Genomic DNA, 21,563 nt, shown 5'->3' with positions numbered 1-21,563 from the left:
TTGTTTTCGGGTTGGGTGTTGTACATGACGGGATTTATTTTTATTGATTGCTGCGTACAGTCTGGCTTGGGTGTATAATATGGAAAATTGTACATTATGGGTGTATAATGTGATAGACGTGGGGGACCAAAAAAAGGAACATGACTATCGAACGCAATGATTCCTCTCTCCAGTAAAAATGCTGTAGAAAGTCAGACTCGACCTTCCTAGATATCTCTTAGTCGAACCGTCTCCCCCAATTGACATGTCGCATGCACAGGAGCCGTTATGAGTCTTAAGGGGCTCTGATTCGCATGATGATAAGTATGAAGAAAACAGCCCGCAGCCCCACCTAGCTTCCCCTCCGTAGATGAGAACGCAATATGAAACACATCCCCGTCCCTCCCCGAAAAAAGGGCATGGGTCACTCAATCCTCCCACTGGGCCCCCAGGCTCCTGCACAGATCACCGACGCCCACATCCTAGCCGCCCACGGGACAGCGGCACGCAAAGACAGCTCCAAGGCTCACGCCCAATCATAGCCAACCCTCGACAGCCACTGACTGGTGCAAAATCCAGGAAGCTCTCCCCCGTCCGCCCCGCTTCAAATAGGAAGCTACCCACGATCCCTGTGGGCCCGCGTCGCTGCTCGTTGACGACTGTGTGCGTGTGTATGGGGGTGTACAGCCTCCCCGACCACATCGCACCCATGCAAACCCTTTGATTTTCGTTTCGATCCTTTGCAGACCTCTGGTTGGCTTTGCCATTGTCTGCTGCTGGTTTCAGGGTGACTCCTTGTATCCGATCGTAGGAGAATTTACCCCCTTCCCTCGCGGTCGTATACTTACCGGGGCACCAGTGGCTGCCATTGAAGCCTCTAAAAAGGTGTAATCCCTTTACTACTTGCGTGCTTGTGTCGTTTTCTGTATATAGTAATCCCGAAAGTGCTTACTATATGTACACCTTCCCTCATATACAGCTAGCCCCCCTGGTGTATTGTTGTCCCACTTACTACTGTACATTCTTCAATTTCTATCTCGAAGGAAATACACCCGCGAGTCTGGAACCTAGTCAATAAGAACAAGTCATGAATCATACTTGGAGGCCAGGGACCGAAGCCGCGGTACTGTACACATCGATAAGCTACCGTAGACGAACAGAGGAATGAGAATCACAAATAAAGCCACCCCAACCCCACCCCATGGGCCGATCAGCACCGCAGCAGCAGCAACTGGATTTAATTCGCCAATGGCATCTCTGGTGATAACCTCCCGAAACGGAGGGTGAGGGTGTCTACGTAGAAAGTGGACCTCCTAGCTCTGTTCTGCGGTGAAGCAGTGCGCGCGAGCGCAGAGCCGACCCCCCCCCCCCCCGTGCCTCCCTTCTCCGGTGGGTATACGCAAATCCAATCGCGGCACAGGGTCGTGGATGCGGATGTGGATGTCGGGGGTCAGCGGTGTCAGCGCGTCCTGCAGTGGATTCCTACGGGACCCACTGGGTGGAGTATGTGGCTTTTTGAATGGACTTATCACTTGCCGTGCTGGGAGAGGTTTTTCTGTGGAGAACTGCTCCTCGCGGCGGTAATCCGCAGGTATGGGCCGTTCTTATCGATAGCGGGACGGGGCCCGTATTACCGAGGTCCAGCTATCATTATGTCAGCACAGTACTTACCCTGGGCGGTGGCGGTGCAGGATGACTCAGCATTCGCTGTGGTTGCCCACGAGACTTGCTATTTTGGGATAGACGGGTCCGGGTTAGGAAGGTGGGTGTGGGTCATTTCCTTTTCGGGTGATGTACGTAGCTGGCATGTGTGGCAGGTGGCCTTTTTTGTTGTGGAATGCGTTGCCAATGATGGGTTCAGACACTGATGATTGTTATTTATAGCGATTGGAGGTAATAGGGAGACGATCTTGTTGGGAGAAAGGCTTGTGCTGCTGGTTTGACGGCGGTTGGTGGCGGGAAGTACATAGATCTAGAACCATAGTGCAGGACTTGGGTAGCAACTAGTCCACATAGAGGAGAGTGTGACAACAGAGGAAGGATAACGTGTACTTTTTGCTTTCTTATTTTTAGACCTCTCGCATGGGTATCGGGTCTGACAGATCTATAGAGGGTTATAGTATGTACTGGGGTCTGTATCAGATGATCCCCAACGCAAACCCAGGATTCAGCTGGGACCTGGCTTCGTTCGAACGACAAGTGTATTGTGCATAAGCCCAAAATTCGGTTGCCTCGCCTGCACACCTTCTTCGACAACCATCCTCATCGCCTCGCTCCCCATCGTAGCCACATATTCCACCGCACTCCCCCACGCCCCTCGTGCCTCGGGGTCAGCACCATGCGCCAGCAACCATCTCACCCTCTCAACAGCCCCAGCCATTACGGCATACATGATCGCATGGTGCGCCACCAGCCGTGACTCACCTCTCTGGTTGACATCCGCGCCACGCTCCACCAGCAACGCCATCACCGGGATCCGACTCACGTCAAACTCCTTACTAGCCACCTGCAGTGTATTCGGCGGGAGCACATTTGCGTCCAGCTGCATGCTGCCCATCTGGACATGCTGGGTACCAGGCTGACACGCCCCGGCGGCGTAGTGCAGCGGGTTACCGTTCTGAATCTCGGCGCCTGCGTCGAGGAGCAGGCCTACAGCCTCAACATCGCCACGCGCAGCAGCAGCCTCGAGCGCGGCGCAGGACTTGCCGGTGGCCTCTGGTTTGAGGCCGGAGGGTCCGAGATTCGGATTTGCGCCGTGCGCGAGGAACCAGCGCAGCAGTGGAGGGTTGGTCACCGTCTTTGGAAGCAGGACGACGCCCTGCTCGCCGGGGGTGTTGGGTGTCCACCCGTGCTGGGTCAGTAGCTCGAAGAGGGTAATTTGCTTGTCTGACGGTGCAGAGAGGACATGGCCAGCTGTGCGGCCGACGATGGGAGCGCCGGCGGAAAGGAGATATCGGGCTACCTCGATATTGCCTGCGCCGAGGGCGATGGTCAGACCATGGTGTAGAAAGGCCGGTGTGCAGGTCTCCAGTGAGACGATAGACTGGACGGCAGGGGAATTATTTTGCTTGCAGGCGGCTTCGAAATTGACAACGTGGTTGGGCTTTTCGCCGATAAAGCTGAGATCTGTGGGATGGGTGATGGCAAGGCCGTCGTACGATGAGCGGACAAATCCCGAGGCGACGGCCATCTCAGCTGGTAAAGGGATATAATCACCGCTGCCGTTTTTCTGTGCTTCGGCATTTCTTCCGGCTTGTTGTTGCCTAGCTACCATTCTCTCGAACTGCTTCTGACGAGCATGTAGCATGTGCGCCTGGATAGCCTGCTCGTGTGTATCCATATCAACTGCCCCAGTGGAAGATATGAGGCAGTAGTACCATTAATCTTCACTGGAGGCAGTAGATGCAACAGATAACGAACTAGGCAGAGCCTCAATTTCCTCAAGGCTCTTAGATCCAACGTGGCGCTGCTCTGTGATGACTCATCCTGGACTAGAGCGGGCGCTGAGGTTCTTAAATATTCCCCGAGGTTGAATTTTTTTTTGAGAGCACATTGTACTATACAGGGCGCTATTGTGGCAAGCCGTGTTTGTTATTGCTGTGTAGAGGGTTGGGAGTACCGAGCGAGACACTGCAGGACTTGTGGATCCCTTACGGCTCGACCTGTTCAAGGTAGAGTGAGGGCTTACAGTTGAAGCATGAGCTCACCATTTCCAATGATCGGTGACAAAATCTCAGGGGAAGCCTTTTCAAGTCAAATTACTGAACTATGGATGACACCAAATACCACGGCCATCACTGATTCTTGCATGTGCCCTTAACATCAATACTATTTGTTTATTGCGAATATGTATCAGAGCAATACAGACATCCAACAATCGAAAACGTAGAGGTATAACCGAGACTAGAAACTTTTTAGATCGCTCTTTTTAGCTCGTATAATGGGATTTCAATGTCCCAGATAAAGTTGGCACACGAGGCTCGATCATGCAGATTCAGTAGCCAGAACAGCATTCTATTCAAAAGAAAGCCATAGTTAGCATGAATGGCAAGACACTTGCAACGTAAAGGGTAGACAAGATGGACGAAGACTCACTCTTGCGACATGATACAGAGGGGTGATGCCGGTCCAGTGGGCGAACTGCTTCGGTTAGCACCTTCCAGAGACTTGCGAGCTCAAAGAAACATACCTGATTCACACCCTGGCCAACAAGGACCTCCAGTCCCGGAATAGTCTTCCAACCCGCATCGGATGCTAGCTGCATGAGCGCAGTCACCGCAGGCTTGTAGGCCATCTCCAGGAGGACACGGGGCGACGGACCCTCGACAGACTTCCCGATCAAAGTGCCGTCAGCCGCTTGGGCACGCTCAAACATGTGGCAAAGGGTTTCCCGCATGGCAGGATCGATGGGACGGTCGGCAGGAATGGTGCCAATTGCCACTTGCGGAACGGTGTCCAGTTGATCGTGGTTGTCCACAATTCGGATATTGTAGTTGGTCGGGAAAGTCGAAACCATGCCCTCAAGCTTACTGGCAGTACGGCCTATCACGTAGATGGGGGAGAAGCCCATTTGGTGGAGAGCGTAGATGGCAGCGCGGGCGGTTCCACCGCCGCCGACAACCACGGCACTGTCAGTACCCGTTGAGCCGTAGACACCCGCGTGGCGGAGGACATTAACCATGCCTTGCCAGTCAGTGTTATAGCCAACGAGGCGTGGAGGCTTGTCATCGTTTGGCACGGGGACGATGGTGTTGACGGCGCCGATGATCTCGGCTTCCTGAGCGACTTCGTCCAGAAGTGGCATAATGTCCAACTTCAACGGGATTGTGACGGACGCACCACCAAAGTCGGCATCGTGAATGAAACCCTTAACATCCTCGACATTGGTAGTCTCCAGGCGCCCATAGTCATGGGGAAGGCCCATCTCGGCAAACAGCGTGTTGTGAAGAGCTGGGGATCGCGACCCCGAAACAGGAGAGCCAAAGACTGCAAACTTCTTGGACTTAATCTCGCCCATCAGAGAGAGACCCTTGCGGATCTCAGTGGCAGACAGTTGACCAGGGGCCGCTTTGAAGGGAAGGCTGGGGTGAGACACGGGGGTCATAAAGCCATTCAAGATGCGGCTGAGCTGGCCCTTGTCTCCCATATTGATGGCAATCAATGGCACGTCATGCGCTTGCTCGGCCCAAATCTTGAACTTTCGTAGGGCTGTGTTGTCATCCAAACTGTTAGCAACGCCCACGAGCTTGATCACATCGCCGTACTCGAGAGCACGATTGTAGGATGGGATCCAAGACATGTTGCCCCACGACAACTTTCCTTCTGGGTCGTGGTGAGACGCGATGATCTTGGAGTGGCCCTTCATCTCGGAAACGGCACGGAGCATTTCATCTGGGAAAGCGATCTCGAGATCCACGAATTCGCATCCGGAACGGAACGCCAACCGGTACAGTTGCTTTGCGGCCGCATGGGCATCGTCGGGGAATCGACCGCCCTGACTTTTGGTGCGGATGGTGAAGATTAGAGGCAGTGCGACCATACGGCGCAGGAAGGACATCTGCTCAGCAACAAAATCCACAGAAGGAATTTCGCTATCTGAAGCCGGATCCTTCAGAAGATCGACGCGCAGTTCCACAGCGTCAGATCCAATACAAGCCTTGTTCAAGATGCCACTGCATGGCCGCAGATCGGGCAGGGTCAACGAGACAAAGAAGCTGTGCTTCTTTTTCTTGATGATGCTGAGGCTGTCCGTTCGGCCTGTGACTACTCGCATGAAGCGGTAGAAGTCTTCCGAAGCCAGAGCAAGTTCTGCTGAGCCGGAGTGCTGGCTGTAGTACTGGATGTTACTGCACTCCTGGAACCAGGGCTTCCGACGCAGCCACACGCCCATCATGTCCTCCACATATGCCGGGCGGGTCTTATCAATCTGGAGGAAGTCCATGACCTGGTTGATATCGCGCATTATGAGAAGAACATTCCCCTTACTCCTGTGGTACTCGGCAAGCAACTTCCGTGCCTCAGGAATCTCAACAACACCGCCGCCGCAGGCAAAGACATAACCGGTAGGGCGATCCTGCATTGTACGCTGAAGCAGAGCCAGCTCAGCGTCACGAAAGCCTTGCCAGCCGTGCTGCTTGATCATATCCGGAATAGTGATGCCTTCCGATTTCTCAAGTTCGGCATCAAGGTCGATGAAGGGGCGGTCAAGACTTTTTGAGACCCATTTGCCCGTGGTGGTCTTACCAGCGCCGCGCATTCCAATAATGAATACTGAAGCACTGGCCTTTTCTTCCTGAGTCGAGGCGGCTAGTTCTTCCTCCGTCAATTCCTTGCCATCGAGGTTGGCACCAAAGAGTTGCTTCAAGGTGTCCCACCAGCCAGGCCATGTCTTTCCGACACATTCCTTCTCTAGGATGAGAGTGGATCGCGGGGTGACGAGGGATAGAACACTAAAGCTGAAAGCGACACGATGATCATCGTAGCAGAAGACACCACCGGCAGGTTGACGAAGAGTGGAGCGCTCAACGCCATCAATCTCAAGACCATCATCATGCTCACGGCAGACCACACCATATTTAGCCAGCTCGTCCTTCATGGCCTTAATGCGGTTACATTCCTTGACTCGCTGGTTTGCAATTCCGTAGATGCGAGTTGTGTGATTTGAGCCCTCACCCCGTGCGACGGCGGCGAGGACAGAAGCAGTCAGGAAAGCATCAGTCATTGGCTCCATGTCCACGTTGGGCAGTGGACGCAGAAGACCATTGGTAGGCCCGGAGACTGTAGTGGAGGTAGCCGTCTGATTGACAGAGCAGCCCATAGGCTTAAGCACATCAACAGCGAAGCGAGCATCACCTTGGAGCGACTCAGAGCCGATGTTGGGGACAGTGCAGGTTGTGCCCGTGATGGCCGCAATCGCCAGAGGGTAAGTGGCAGAGCTGGCATCGCTCTCGACAACATACTCGGCAGGGTTGACGTAGTGGCCCTGGGGAATGTGGTAAGTGTGCTCCTCAGTGGTAGACTTTTGCACATCGATGCCGAAAGCCCGCATCATGGCAGTAGTCATATCAATGTAGGGCTGGGAGATGGGCTTGCCTCCGACAAGCTTCAAGGTAACTGGCTCCTTGGCGTATGGAGCACACATTAGCAGCGAGGATACATATTGGGAAGACACCTTAGCAGCGAGATTGATCTTGCCACCGGCAAAGCCCCCGGAAGCCGCGATCTTGAGGGGAAGGCTGCCTTTGCGCTCCAAGTACTCGACACCAGCTCCATTCACGGTAAGTGCATCGACAAGATCACCAATGGGCCTCTGCTTCATCCGGTTGTTGCCAGTTAGGACGCTGTGGTCCACGGTGCTCGGCGAAGCAAGAGTGGCCACGGTTGTCAAGAATCGGGAAGCAGTCCCAGCGTTGCCTAGGTACAGAGATGAGGGGCTGGCAGTGATTTTTCCACCTTGGCCATTCACGACCAAAACCTCACCCTCTTCCTCCCAGGAGAACGTGGCGGCTCCCAACTTTTCTAGCGCATTCAACATGACCTCCGTGTCATCAGAATGAAGGAGGTTCTTGACCCGACAGGTTCCCGAACCAAGCGCAGCAAGCACAAGGGCTCGGTTCGAGATACTCTTGGAACCAGGAGGCGCGCAAGTGACGTTGAGAGTCTTTGGGACACCAGGATGTACCTCAACGCTGGGGGCTAGGACGACGCCGATGTCCTGGTTTGAGACAACACTAGCCTTGGGCTCGTACGTACGTCCAATTGCGGAGAGCAGAACGACCTTCTTCTTTGGGCCGTCATTTTTCTTGTCCAGAGCCATGTTGAACAACAGCTGCTCCACAGAGCAATGTTTATCGGCAGTCAACTTCCGCACTCGTGAATCCTTCATGGAGGTAGGCAGACCGTAGGCGGAAATGCACTTGACGATGCGAGCCACTGCAACACCCTTCAGAATGCCCAGGTGCCTGGCCAGCTCGGCTTCCTTGACCATGCCGATAGCGACACACTCGCCGTGAAGGATCTGAGGGGTCAAAATCGCCTCAATGGCGTGGCCGATAGAGTGGCCCCAGTTCAACAGGTTGCGGAGGCCACCCTCGCGCTCATCTGCGGAGACGACGTACGCCTTATGACGCGCCGAGGCCAGGATTCTAGCCTTCAAGATATCGCGGATGCCATCAAAACGAGCCTGCCCGGGCTTAGACTCGCTACGTACAGCACCAAGGATTGCATCCGCATTATCTTCCAGAGCAGTGAACTCCTCTTCGCTTGAGATAGCAGCGGTCTTGATAACCTCGGCCATACCGTTGATAAACTCCCGCACGGGAAGCGTTTCCAGGAACTCAAGGTCGATGTAAATTCTTGACGGTTGCCAGATAGCACCAATCAAGTTCTTGCCGAGTGGCGTATCGATGGCGGTCTTTCCGCCGATTGAGGAGTCCACCATGGCGAGGAGGGTTGTGGGGACCTGCACATAGCGAACACCACGCATGTAAGTCGCCGCAATGAAACCAGTAAGGTCGCCGATGACTCCGCCGCCCAATGCGATGACCACGGTGTCTCGGCCACACGGAGGGCTCTGGCTCAGCATCCAATCTTCAATGTCGGCTTTGGTCTGTCGCGACTTCGAGCTCTCGCCTGGCGGGGCATGATAGACCAGAAGACGGGGTGAAGGGGAGACGGTGGCGGAAGCGGCCTCGAACGCCTTTTGAAAACTAGGGGTATAGATGGAACCGAGGTTGGTGTCGGTGATGAGGACGTAGGTGGTCGAGGACAAGCCGGTGATCAGGTCCTTTGCGACGTAGTTGCGCCACAGGCCAAAATCAGCGACGATGCTCTCCCGACCCAGGATGCTGATCCTGGTGGGCTCGGTCATGATGGCAGGCGAGGATAGCAAGGTAGCGATATTTGCGAGATCAATTTCTCTGCTCAATTCATTCTATGGGTTGTTAGGACACCATTCCAGTTGGGCGTTCTTGGGAATTTGGTTGTTTCCCCCACAAGCGGAACTAGCGATGCAAGGTGCACAACAAATTGAAGAAAATTGAGGCCAACGGCTCAGCCGTAGAGACGGGAAACGAGGCTTACCTGGACTGCTGCACCGAGAGTCAGCGTAACACCCAGCAAATGTGACCGGCCAGAAAGATGGAAGCACAATTGTTGACTCACTCGACTCAATTATTTCTTTCCCCTCCGATCTCGCGGCAGTTTCGCCTGACCGCCTTCTGACTCAGTGTGGGTTTTAGTGCGGTGACGCTTTGGGAGACGATTGCATTATTGCTGTGTGTGACTGGTCATGGCTGATGATCGACGGCCATGACTATGACTAGATCGGGCGCCCCTCGCATGGGATATGCGGTTGATGACCGCCCCAGGCTTCGCGATGGTGATCTGGAAGGTTGGCAATGCAGGTCTATGGCCGCCACTGACGGTCGCCAAAGGCGTCGACAAATTATACGACTCATGGAAAGGAAGAGATGGCGCAAAATAAAGACAAATCAGATTCCAAGATTTTACATATTCATAGCACCGAACGCCTTTCCCAGTTGCCCATCCCTATTCAACACCCCAAAGGCGTCTGTAGATATAGTGACATTCGAAGTGGTGGGTCACACAGGTCCACTAGTTACTTAGTAGCGTCCATAACCACCACCACCTCCTCCTCCACGGTGGCCGGAAGAATGGTCTCGGTTTTGACCACGAAACTTGCCACCGCGATAAGATCCTCCACCGCGAGAATCCTGGTAGCCGTAACCAGAGTGGTGTCCACCTTGCTGGCCCTGTTGACCATGGAAGTCCCTTGGCTGCTGGTAGCCTTGGTAGCCCTGATGAGGTGGGTATTGATGGGACATCCCACCGCGTGGGGGTGGAGGTGGTCCCCTGGAGTAGTCGCCTGCGCCAGGCACAGGAGGGACCCATCCAGGTGCCATCATCGGCATACCGGCGGGGGGCGCGCCCATGAAACGCGGATCAAGATGCGCGGCGAACGGATTGGGTCGGTCGGAACTGTAATCCACGCGACCACCCCGTCCTCGGCCATTTAATGGGGCACCACCAAAGGACCGGCCCGAATGCTGTGCTCGACCCTTCACCGAGCGGACATCGGCCGAATTCAACATCGGCGTTGCGAACTTCACGCCCCGGAGGAGCATGGACTTGTGAATGTGAGATGACTTAGGGATTTTGTAGTTGACCCTGTTAATTTGTTAGCATACGACGAATACAAAGCAGTTGGGATCGAAACTTACGTGAGAGAGCGATCATCGTCGAGGCCCGGCATCCCATGCCCCTCCAAAGGCGAGACCAATGAGCCGTGAGGGATATACGTGTCACTGCGTTCAACCAAGCCAGCGAGCCCATCACTGACGCGCATATTTAACTTGTATTCAGGGGGCCCTGGCTTCTTGGAGTAGAAGTTGCCGGCGAGATCTTGGTAGAGGGGATGCTGGTCTGAAAGCAAGAGCACGTCTCGGCCATGGGTGTTGCGGTTCCGCTCATCCTCGGTAAGAAGAGGATACTTCTTCTCCATTGCAGCCAATAGACGTTTCTCATCAATGAAAGGAAGCAAGATCACGCCTTGCCACGCGAACTTCTTGCCATTCAGATCCACGGGGAAATCCTCCGGATAGAAATCAATGATTTCACTCTCCGGATCGCTCATAAGAGGATGGAATACCTCGGGCAGTGCATGATTGGATGAAGCTGGCAGGACCCCCATTAGCTGCTCAAAAGGCCTGAATGGTCTGCCCTTGTCGAAGTTGATCTCCATTTCACCGATGTCCACAAAGTCTGCTGCGAATGGAGCATAGTGATATGGATAGTACCATGTCCATGAAGGACAGCCCTGGAAATAGTAGCGCAAAACCCAAGCCAGACCTTCGGCGTATGCGCGCGCAACTTTGTGGCGGAACTCGTGATCTGAAGGGTCGACACCAAATTTTTGTTCGTAGTATCTATCGCTGTATCCTGGCTCCCAGAGTTTGACTGTATCTTCCGGCGGTTCATCTTCCTTGGCCTTTGGCGGTGGAACGGGAGGCGAGTCTCGACCTGGAGTGCCTGCTTCCGCGTCCTGGTTCTCTGTTCCGTCATCCCCAGCCTTTCGCTTTCCGAGAACAGAGGGCGAGGTCTGCTCCGGAGTGTCGTTCGAGGCCTCACCATTCTCCACAGTAGTGGATTCCGAAGCCTCTTCGGTGGTAGGTTCATCTTGCGAGACCTTCATGAGCTTACTCTTCAACACAGCAGCGGCGCTCTTGTTTTCCATGTTGGCACGATAGACAGCGCCACGGTTGACAACCATGCTGTGTGTCAGCTCTCGGGTCGACTTGTCCAAGTGACCGCGACTCGGGGTAATGAGTTCTAGGCCAGCCGGCGGAGCGTTATCACCACCAACGCCTCGGGATCGGTTGTTGGACGGAGAGTCATAGTTCGGGGAACTGCGCCTGCGCTTTCGCGAGCGCTCCTCATTCCGAGCCTGCTCTTGTTCTTTGCGTCTCCTTTCATTGGCCTGTCTCCTTTCCTCGGCCTGCCGACGGCGCCGGAAGATTGCATCTTCTTGTTTAGCGAGCCCCTGCAAGATGAGTTGGGCTCTTTTGAGTTCGACATGCCCGTCCTGTGTCAAGTAGCCTCCCATGACTGGGATGTTGTCACGCCAGATGGCAATGAGAGTGTCAATACCATTTTCACGAATATCTAAAGAAGGTAGGTGAGGCAGGAAATCGTTTCCAACAAAAAAACACATGAAGACCCAGTCATCTAGTGCCCGCTCAAGATCAAAAGGGAAAGGTTGCTGGGGAACATGCAGCTCGGCGGCTAGATATTCTCTCAAAACGGAGACATGGAGCCAGATGAAAGGCTTCAGTGGAGTGGCGTTCTGCTTCTCATCAAACTCTCCATTCTTTTCCTTCGCCTTACCCGTACACTCCTCAGCTTTGTGACCGGGCTGGCCGCACAGCTTACAAGCTCGAGGCCGGGATTCCTGGAAGAATACATCTTCACGTAGCACTCTGAAGTGGGGTTCATGAGTGGCAAGGCCCAGCATGATCAAATCGGCATCAAGACCATAAATAACGTGGCGAGTGTTTGGGTCGTGTTCGGGGTTAGCTCGCTGTGAGCGAACAAACTCCATGATCTTGTGCTCTCCTTCTCCGGGAACTGTAGCATCCGAGATGATGATCTTCATCTTCTCCCAAGCAGGGTCGGTGTTGAGCTTGTATGCAATCCAATAACGCAGAGACGCAGCAAGGATATCCATGAAGGGAGTTCCGGGCGTAATAACGTTGCTATCCCATGTTTTCTGGATGACCTCCTCGCGAATGACTTGTTCACCAGATTTCTTGCCCTGCTGCCTGTCGAGCAGTTTCTGTAGCTCCTCTTTTTTCTCGTCATTCTCTCGGGCTTCTTGTGCAGACCGGAATCGACGCGCGCGCTGTTGGTTCATTTTTGCTCTCGGTGCAACACCATCTAAGTAGAAATAGTCTACGTTAGTCATAGTCACTGAAAGGCGAATGCTCAAACTCGAACAGCAAGTCCCAGGAAACATCTCGCGCAGGTATTTCACGTACCGATAGCAATCATAAGGAGCTTTCTCGGGCGGACCATATTGACAACTCGATCAGTGTACTTGAAGATTTCCAACATCATCTCCTGCTCGTTCGCCGGGGGAGGCCTTCCCTCAGGGTGGGTACACGGATGGACAATGCCGTTCATGTCCAAATACAAGTTGTCCATTTCCTCCCCATTGGGGTTCGGTCCCGTAGCATCGACCGGGATTTCTTCACCATTCACTTCCTGGGGCAACTCCTCAATCACCGAGGAGATGATCTTCGGGTATTTGTTGGAGAGCCATCGAAAAAGCGCGGGAACACCCATATTGGCGATGCGACAATAGGTACGGTGTCAAAACTCGTCGATTGGGCACGTTCGCTTGAATGCGTCGACGGCTGGCTGGGTTGGCGACTGGCGCGTGAGTACTCGGTCTCAGGATGACCTGAAACCTGAAGGTAAGATCTCCTCGAAGCGCCACCTGCGACACCCAATATCAGATAGAAGTAGAATAGATGCAACCGCGTGAGGTCTCGCGGCGCAGAATGCGGGCGTGGAGAGATCGGAAAGTCTCTGCTGCGCAGCTTAATTATTTCCGGGCGGTCGGCGCTCTGCGCTTCCGGCCAGAATCGGCCTTAGCCCCCTTTGGCTGCGGGAGGCCAGCTTTACTGCAATCAGCTCTGGCCCTGAGGGCACTCGACCTTCTCTATTTCCCAACCCTCCCTTCGATGCGTACCGATTCCTGCGTCCTCGGTCGGCGGTGACCATGATACTGCAATCCAACTGCGATGTTCCGAATCCTTGAGTCGCAAGCTCCGGCCAAACAAACGGCAACGGACACAATCGACGTTCTGAGCAGTAGGCTGCAGAGCGCAACTTTATTAGAGGACCGACGAGCGGCAATCCAAGGCCTCAGAAGCTTTGCGAAGCTTTATCCTGCGTCGGTAGCCTCTGGAGGCCTGCGATCGTTGATCAGCAGCCTGCGGAATGATGGCGAGGATGTGGACACCACCAAGGTGGTCCTTGAGACCCTATTGATGCTATTTACACCGGACGTGGCCAGTGTCAGTGGTTTCAAGAATTTTCATTCTCTTTGATTTCCTCGACTGATTGTCATCACAGCCTGAAGCCTCGGACGAAATAGCTTTGTGGCTGGCAGATGAATTTACCCAGGTATGCCACCATGTGCCTATCTTCCAAGGCTAGGCTAACAGTCCAACAGCGACAAGATAACATCACCATCCTCCTAGACCTTCTTGAAACTCGAGATTTCTATTCCCGCCTCTATTCCCTCCAATTGATGTCGCACATATGCAGCGCAAGGCCCGAACGAACGCAAGAGACCATCTTTACAGCACCATTGGGGATTTCTCGGCTTGTGAATGTGCTAACAGATATCAGAGAACCTGTTCGAAATGGTACGATCTACTGCATGATAGACCTTCATCCCGTCGTTGTAACGAAACTAACGTGTCATGACTCTTCTACAGAGGCTCTCGTCCTCCTCATCGCCCTGACACCTGCCTCGGAAGAAATCCAGAAACTCGTTGCATTTGAGAATGCTTTTGAAATACTGTTCTCTTTGATCGAAGCAGAGGGATCATTGACACTTGGAACGGAAGTGGTTGAAGATTGTCTTTCCTTACTCGCCCACCTACTTCGATTCAATGTTTCTAACCAGTCATTCTTTCGGGAAACGGGCTGCGTGAAGAAACTGATGGTACTTCTTGCAGAATGCCAGCAAGACCAGGTAGGCGAAGAAGCCCCTCCACAGTGGACCCTTGTCCAGCGAGACAAGAATGTTTGGGGCCTGCTGGCTATCATCCAATTGTTCTTGATTCGTGGTGGAGTCGGCACGCCTATGAATCAGACAGCATTCTGGCAAAATGGGGTAACAGAACAGGTCCTCAGTGTAGCCTTTGGGCAAAGGTTTAGCGTTAGCGTTACTTCAAAAGCCCTTGCAACCTGTGCCGATCTCATTCGTGGGAATTCGCCATTGCAAGAGAGGTTTGGAGACATCGAAGTGTCCTGGGGGTCTGCACCCCTTAAGGCTCAGGCTGCCAATGGAAATGCAGAGCCAGAGCGAATTAATGTCATCGAAGCATTTTTGAAGCTGAGTCTCGAGCCCGCCCCCAACAATCTCTTGGATGCTCGACTTGCGGCCTGTGAATGCATGAAAGCCTTCTTTGCTCACCACACCGGCATTCGCATGCACGTCTTGAGGCGCGCCATTGAGGGACATACTAGTGGACAGGACCGGATTCCAAACATCATATCTGTGCTTCTCATCGCACCAGAATCCAGAGGAAATGCTGATCCATATCAAGTGTGGATGGCTTCTGTCCTGATGTTCCATCTTCTTTTTGACGATGCCCATGCAAAAGCGACTGCCATGAAAGTCACCGAGGGCGATGCCGAGAGTGGAGAGGAGGTTGTCACCAGCGTTCAATCCGTTGTTGGAAACTTAATTACGGGTTTGCAACGCGGTGATGATGAACGGATTACTGTTGGCTATTTGATGCTTCTCTGCGGTTGGCTTTTTGAGGACCCAGACGTGGTGAATGATCTTCTTGGGGAGGGGAGCAGTATTCAAACTTTGCTTCAGGAGATAAAACACCAAAGAGCACCTTGGAAATTGGTGCCTGGCCTGTGCACAGTTTTGTTGGGAATTATCTACGAGTTCTCGACGAAAGATTCTCCCATCCCCCGAGTGACGCTGCACAAGCTGCTGATCGAGCAACTTGGGAGAGAACAATATATCGACAAAATTACGAAGCTGAGGGAAAGTCCATTGGTCCGTGATTTTGAAGTCCTTCCACAAACTGCAATTGGGCAGCTTGATGGTGGGCTGCCTGAGGTGTTTTTCGACCGCTCTTTTATCGAATTTCTCAAAGACAACTTTAGTCGGTTGATTCGAGCCATCGATCGTGAGCCAGGTTTTGAGATCTCTGTCGTTGCTAATGGCGTGGAAAAGGGGGTCTCGCGTGAGCTCGTGGACTCTCTCCGCGCGGAGCTTGAAGACCGAAGCCAGAAAATTCAAAAATTGGAGACTGATATCGTCATTATTCAAAGTAAACTCGAACAGGAGCAGCTCGATCATCGAAAGACGAGGGAGTCGACTTCTGCTGAGTTGTCAAAGGCTCAACATACTCATCAATCTCTCCAGCACTCGCATGGGCAGGAATTGTTGAAGCTGGAAGAGCAGCACAAGCAGTCGAAGAACGAGTTACTGAAGCAACATGGCGAACAACTTCGTGCTATCGACAACCAATTGAAGCAGGCCTCAGCTGAATATGAACGGAAGAGCGCAAAGTTGAGAGAACATCACGAACAGGAGGTTTCTGGGTTGCACAAGACTATTGGTAACTTGGAATCCGAGCTGTCAAAGGCTCGCGAGCTCTATGCTGGTGAAGTTGCTGGTCTCAGAAGAACTATTCAAGAGCTGGAATCAACTATCAGTTACTCGAAGGAGAGCCACACAGGACAGGTCGCGGGCCTCCATCAGAAACTGCAGGACTCGGAATCTACCCTCGTTTCAATCAAAGCGCAGCATGAGACGGAAGTTTCAGGGTTCCAAAGTACTATCCAAACTCTCGAGTCGACACTGAGTTCTATGAAAAGCAAACACGACACCGAAACTACTGATCTCAAGAAAACCATTGAGACACTTGAATCTGCTAGGGGTCAGCATGATAACGAAACTGTCGACCTCAAGAAGACCCTTGAGACTCTCCAGTCTGCCAAACAGCAACAGGAAGCCCAGACCGATGATCTCAAGAAGACCATCGAGGCACTTCAGTCAGACCTCACAAAGGCCCAGGATAAGTCCTCTGAAGAGCTGGAGGCTGCCAATGATGGGTTCTTGTCTAGGTTCTCTGCTATGGAAGCACGCACAGCCGAGGCCGAGCGGAAAGCGCGAGAAGCCGAGTCACAAGCACAGAGGGCATCCCAAGCACTAAAAGATGCTCAAGCCCAACTCGAGAAGGCCCAGTCAGTAGCCAAAGACAAAGAGGAGGCTCGACAGGCTGCCCAATCAGAGCTGGATGACCTGCTTATCGTATTTGGTGATCTCGAAGCCAAAAGATCTGAGGACAAGGTATGTTTGCATGACGATCCACACCATGTCGCAATAATCACTGACAGGAACGCCAGCAACGACTCAAGGACTTGGGACAAGAAGTCTCAGAGGCCGAGGAGGACGACGATGAGGATGAGAATGAGGATGAGGAGTAGAAGTAGTAGGTACTCCGTCCAAATCATATATAGCGAGCAACGACAGCTTCGAAGACGAACGAGATATCCTCCTTCTGTTACAATATCAATTCTCATGGCGATCACTCAAAACCAAAAAAGGACGTGAACCATGTCTCTTGTACTTTATTTCCCATGCAAGAGAAAGATCAAGGATCTCCAGGGTTGCCTGTTCTCGCTTATACTCAACCAAATACATGCACCTGTCGCAACAATTGTGGGTTCCGAAATAGGTTAAACTCTGCCACACTATCAGAAAAATTTATTTTCAGCTGAAGAAGATCTATGCACATGCTGCTATCTCCCGATCAAAGCCCTCTCTCTTACGCACTTTTTGCACCTTATTTACCAGGATTCTTGACGATCGCGGAAGGCGGTGAGCGGAGAGGGGTGCAGACACTGGCAAAAAAGTGGTGGGGTGAGTCACTCTGTATTTTATCTGCTCCCTCGTCCCTGCTGGAAACAATCGACGATCAGCACCATGTCTATCGATTTTCCCGCCGAGGAGGAGATCGTCCTCAAGCGGTGGAGGGAGATTGATGCCTTCAACCGGCAGGTTGAGCTTTCTCGGGGCCGCGAACCTTACACTTTCTACGATGGTCCTCCCTTCGCAACCGGCCTCCCGCACTATGGCCACTTGCTGGCCTCCACGATCAAGGATATTATCCCCAGATACTGGGCAATGAAGGGCCACTACGTCGAGCGGCGCTTTGGCTGGGATACACATGGTGTCCCCATTGAATATGAGATCGACAAGAAACTTGGCATGTCGGGCCTGGAAGCGGTCGAGAAGATTGGCATCGAGAGTTACAACGAAGAGTGCAAGGCTATTGTCATGCGTTTTGCCTCTGAATGGCGGTCAACTATTGAGCGCCTGGGACGCTGGATTGATTTTGATAATGACTACAAGGTATGCTATGGATCTTAAGGTCACGAGTTGTGGTATTTGCCCGTCCACTTCTTTATTCTTCTCACTGACGCAATCTGTTCTGGAAACCAGACTATGAACCCTTCATTTATGGAGTCCGTGTGGTGGGTTTTCAAGCAGCTTTTCGACAAGGGACTAGTCTACCGGGGCTACCGTGTCATGCCCTACTCAACCGCCCTCAACACTCCGCTCAGCAACTTCGAAGCACAGCAAAACTACAAGGACGTGCAGGACCCCGCAGTCGTCGTTACTTTCCCCCTAGTGGATGATCCTGAAACTTGCTTATTGGCGTGGACCACCACTCCATGGACCCTTCCTTCCCACACTGGTCTTTGCGCCCACCCCAATTTCGAATACGTCAAGATTTATGATGAGGCCACCAAGAAACACTACATTCTGCTCGAGGCTTTGCTCAGAACAATCTACAAAGACCCCAAGAAGGCCAAGTTTAAGATCGTTGATCGTCTCAAGGGCTCTGATATGCTGGGGTGGAAATACGAGCCTCTTTTCGATTACTTCTATAAGGAGTTCAAGGACCACGGTTTCCGTGTTCTGAATGACGAATACGTCACTGCCGAGGACGGTGTGGGTATTGTCCACCAGGCTCCTGCTTTCGGTGAGGACGATTACCAGGTTGCTGTCAACCACGGTGTCATCAATGAAACTCGGGCTCCTCCCAACCCAGTCGATCCTCGGGGTTTGTTTACTGAGGAGGTCCGGGATTTCGCTGGCCAACATGTTAAGGCTGCCGATAAGGCTATCATCAAGCATCTGAAGGGACTTGGCCGTGTCCTCGTTGACAGTCAGATTACTCACAGCTACCCATTCTGCTGGCGTTCTGATACACCTCTAATTTACCGAGCCGTGCCTTCGTGGTTCGTGAAGATCACTCCTATCATCCCTCAGATGCTTGAAGGCATTGATCAGTCTCACTGGGTCCCTTCATTTGTCAAGGAGCGAAGATTCTCCAGCTGGATTAAAAATGCTCGTGACTGGAACATTTCTCGAAACCGTTTCTGGGGCACACCCCTTCCTTTGTGGGTTAGTGATGATTTCAAAGAGGTTGTCGCCATCGGCAGTGTCGAGGAACTCAAGGAATTGAGCGGCTTCGAGGGTGAGATTACTGATCTTCACCGCGACAAGGTGGACAATATTACTATCCCGAGCAGACAGGGCAAGGGCGTTCTCCGTCGTGTCAGCGAGGTATTCGACTGCTGGTTTGAGTCGGGTAGCATGCCTTACGCTTCTCAGCACTATCCGTTCGAGAACAAGGACCAATTCGAAAAGAGCTTCCCTGGTGACTTCATTGCCGAGGGACTGGACCAAACCCGTGGTTGGTTCTACACCTTGACCGTTCTTGGCACCCATTTGTTTGGTAAACTGCCCTTCAAGAACTGCGTGGTTAACGGTATTGTCCTCGCCGAGGATGGCAAGAAGATGTCCAAGAGATTGAAGAACTACCCCGATCCCGGCCTTATCATGGATCGTTATGGCTCTGATGCTCTCCGTCTCTATCTGATTAATTCTCCCGTGGTCCGTGCCGAGCCTCTTCGATTCAAGGAATCTGGCGTCAAGGAGATTGTCAGCAAGGTCCTCCTTCCTTTGTGGAACAGTTACAAGTTCTTCGAGGGCCAGGTCTCTCTCTTGAAGAAAGCTTCCAATATTGAGTTCACCTTTGACCCGAAGGCAGAGGCTACCAATACCAATGTCATGGACCGATGGATCTTGGCTAGCTGCCAGTCTCTTCTCATTTTTGTCAATCAGGAGATGGCCGGGTATCGTCTGTACACTGTTGTGCCTCGGCTACTGGAGCTGATTGAGAACACTACCAACTGGTACATTCGATTCAACCGCAAGCGTCTGAAGGGTGAGAATGGTGTTGATGACACCCTGCATGCTCTGAACACCCTCTTCGAGGTTCTTTACACCTTGGTTCGGGGTCTCGCTCCGTTCACTCCCTTCCTTACCGATGGCATCTACCAACGTCTTCTTCCACACATCCCCGATTCGCTACGTGCTGAGGACAGCCGTAGTGTTCACTTCCTCGCATTCCCTGAGGTGCGCCAGGAGCTGTTTGATGAGGTTGTCGAGCGGAGAGTTGCACGGATGCAGAAGGTCATTGAACTCGGCCGTATCTCTCGCGAACGTCGGTCTATCGGTCTGAAGACTCCGCTGAAGTCACTCGTGGTGATCCACCAGGATCAGCAGTATCTTGACGATGTTAAATCGCTCGAGGGGTACATTCTCGAGGAACTCAACGTGCGGGACCTTATTCTCTCGACCGACGAGGACAAGTACAATGTGCAGTACAGCGTCAATGCTGACTGGCCCACACTGGGAAAGAAGCTGAAGAAGGAAGTTCAGAAAGTCAAGAAGGCCCTGCCCTCCTTATCCAGCGAGGATGTGAAGAAGTATGTTGCTGACAAGAAGATTCTGGTTGATGGCATCGAGCTGGTCGAGGGTGACCTGGTTGTTAAGCGCGGTATTAAGGAGGACTCGGGCTCATCGGGCATGGAGACCAACACTGATGCGGATGTCATGACCATCCTTGACGGTAACCTCTACCCGGAGTTGGCGCATCAGGGTATCGGTCGCGAGATTATCAACCGTGTCCAGCGTCTTCGTAAGAAGGCCGGCCTCGTCCCGACAGATGACGTGAAGATGGAGTACACTGTTCTTTCGGACCCAGAGAACATCGGTCTCGGGGAGGCATTCAAATCACAAGCCCCGGCTATTGAGAAGGCCGTTCGTCGGCCCCTGGACGAGCGTGCTCTAGTCGAAGGCAATGCCCCCTCCGCGGACGAGGCGAACACTATCTCGCAGGAGGAACAGGAGGTCCAGAACGCCACTTTCTTGTTGCGACTGGTCAAGCTGTAAAGAGATTCGAGATCCAAAAAATATACTAGCGCTCATTGTAGATAAATTCTACACTCAAGTCTTTTCTTGACAAATGAAATACGCCTAGATACCTAGGTGACTCTACGTATCACATTTCCTCTACCGTTGGAAAGGAGGTTCTCCCAATAGAAGGTCGCAGGGTGAGTTCCCATGTTCCTCTCCGGGTTAATACAGCAGGCTGACCTTCCCCAGTTAGCTGGTATCTGAAGAGCACTGCCAATCCCTTCGTCCATTCCATATCTCCATTGGTTCAAGATTTGGCATTTTCATGACCACTGCTGCCGCTGTCTGGAGCATGTTATCAATCTCAATTGGGGTCTCATCAGGGGTGGGCAGTTGTGAAGTTAGTGCAAGCGAAGTCATGCTGGACCACTTCCCGGAAGGTCCACAAGCATGGAAGAAATAGCTGGCATCCCAATAGGGTATTCCTAAAAGCTAGATTATACAGTTGATTGAAATTCTCGAAGAGTACGAGTCTTCGTAGTTCGCTACAAGCGAGCGATTCAAAAAGGGATTGGTAAGCCACACTAAACATGACGGGAGGACCTCATTCCACCTGAGCAAGATTGTGAGATTGTCAGTAGTAAGCAATACAGCAGTAACCACATAGCTACATAGTCGAGAATGATGAATAGATGCAGAAGTACTCACATCGACCTGTCAATTCACGATCAATATAATCCCATTCTAAGGCTCGTAGTAAATTTCCTGGAGTCTGGGAAGACGAGCAAGCATCTGTGTTAGTGCAGTTGGTTTTTATTGTCGGCGGCTCTGTTGACATAAAAGCACACCTGTAACTGCTGAGACTAATGGCAGTGGCTGCCACCACTGGTTTTCCAGGTTGCCATTTGGTTCCCATGCACTGAGAGTTGAGAACAGATCCTGGAATGCTGTGATAATTAGGGTGTTGTCTGTGTTGCTAACCCCCATCATCTCTACATATATCTGTACAAGACCTTGGATGATTGGAGTC

At 52.5% G+C, this 21,563-nt stretch overlaps 5 protein-coding genes across 5 annotated transcripts; 2 read left to right on the top strand and 3 right to left on the bottom strand.

Moving 5' to 3' along the window:
* Positions 1-2,146: 2,146 nt before the first annotated feature.
* N7459_007326 (ankyrin repeat domain-containing protein) lies at positions 2,147-3,319 on the bottom strand (the record flags this gene model as incomplete). The annotated part of the gene is made up of 1 exon (XM_056946494.1): positions 2,147-3,319. The coding sequence occupies one exon, from the start codon at positions 3,317-3,319 to the stop codon at positions 2,147-2,149; it is 1,173 nt and encodes a 390-aa protein (XP_056798493.1).
* Positions 3,320-3,963: 644 nt separating this feature from the next.
* Positions 3,964-8,848, bottom strand: N7459_007325 (pentafunctional protein ARO1; the record flags this gene model as incomplete). The annotated part of the gene is made up of 3 exons (XM_056946493.1): positions 3,964-3,993; positions 4,075-4,119; positions 4,169-8,848. The coding sequence occupies 3 exons, from the start codon at positions 8,846-8,848 to the stop codon at positions 3,964-3,966; spliced, it is 4,755 nt and encodes a 1,584-aa protein (XP_056798492.1).
* A 754-nt stretch (positions 8,849-9,602) lies between these two features.
* On the bottom strand, positions 9,603-12,840 carry rat1 (5'-3' exoribonculease Dhp1; the record flags this gene model as incomplete). Its single annotated transcript, XM_056946492.1, has 3 exons — positions 9,603-10,167; positions 10,221-12,432; positions 12,534-12,840. The coding sequence occupies 3 exons, from the start codon at positions 12,838-12,840 to the stop codon at positions 9,603-9,605; spliced, it is 3,084 nt and encodes a 1,027-aa protein (XP_056798491.1).
* A 461-nt stretch (positions 12,841-13,301) lies between these two features.
* N7459_007323 (uncharacterized protein) lies at positions 13,302-16,746 on the top strand (the record flags this gene model as incomplete). The annotated part of the gene is made up of 5 exons (XM_056946491.1): positions 13,302-13,577; positions 13,636-13,686; positions 13,736-13,931; positions 14,004-16,609; positions 16,666-16,746. The coding sequence occupies 5 exons, from the start codon at positions 13,302-13,304 to the stop codon at positions 16,744-16,746; spliced, it is 3,210 nt and encodes a 1,069-aa protein (XP_056798490.1).
* A 499-nt stretch (positions 16,747-17,245) lies between these two features.
* On the top strand, positions 17,246-20,569 carry N7459_007322 (isoleucine--tRNA ligase ILS1; the record flags this gene model as incomplete). Its single annotated transcript, XM_056946490.1, has 2 exons — positions 17,246-17,674; positions 17,765-20,569. 2 exons carry the CDS (start codon positions 17,246-17,248, stop codon positions 20,567-20,569), a joined length of 3,234 nt encoding a protein of 1,077 aa, XP_056798489.1.
* Positions 20,570-21,563: the final 994 nt, after the last annotated feature.

The sequence above is a fragment of the Penicillium hispanicum genome (genome assembly GCF_028827665.1).
Source record: "Penicillium hispanicum strain IBT 35686 chromosome Unknown utg000006l_segment0_segment0, whole genome shotgun sequence".
In the NCBI taxonomy this organism is placed as follows: domain Eukaryota; kingdom Fungi; phylum Ascomycota; class Eurotiomycetes; order Eurotiales; family Aspergillaceae; genus Penicillium; species Penicillium hispanicum.
Note: the sequence above shows the minus strand (reverse complement) of the source record. Positions and strands in the feature narration are given on the sequence as shown.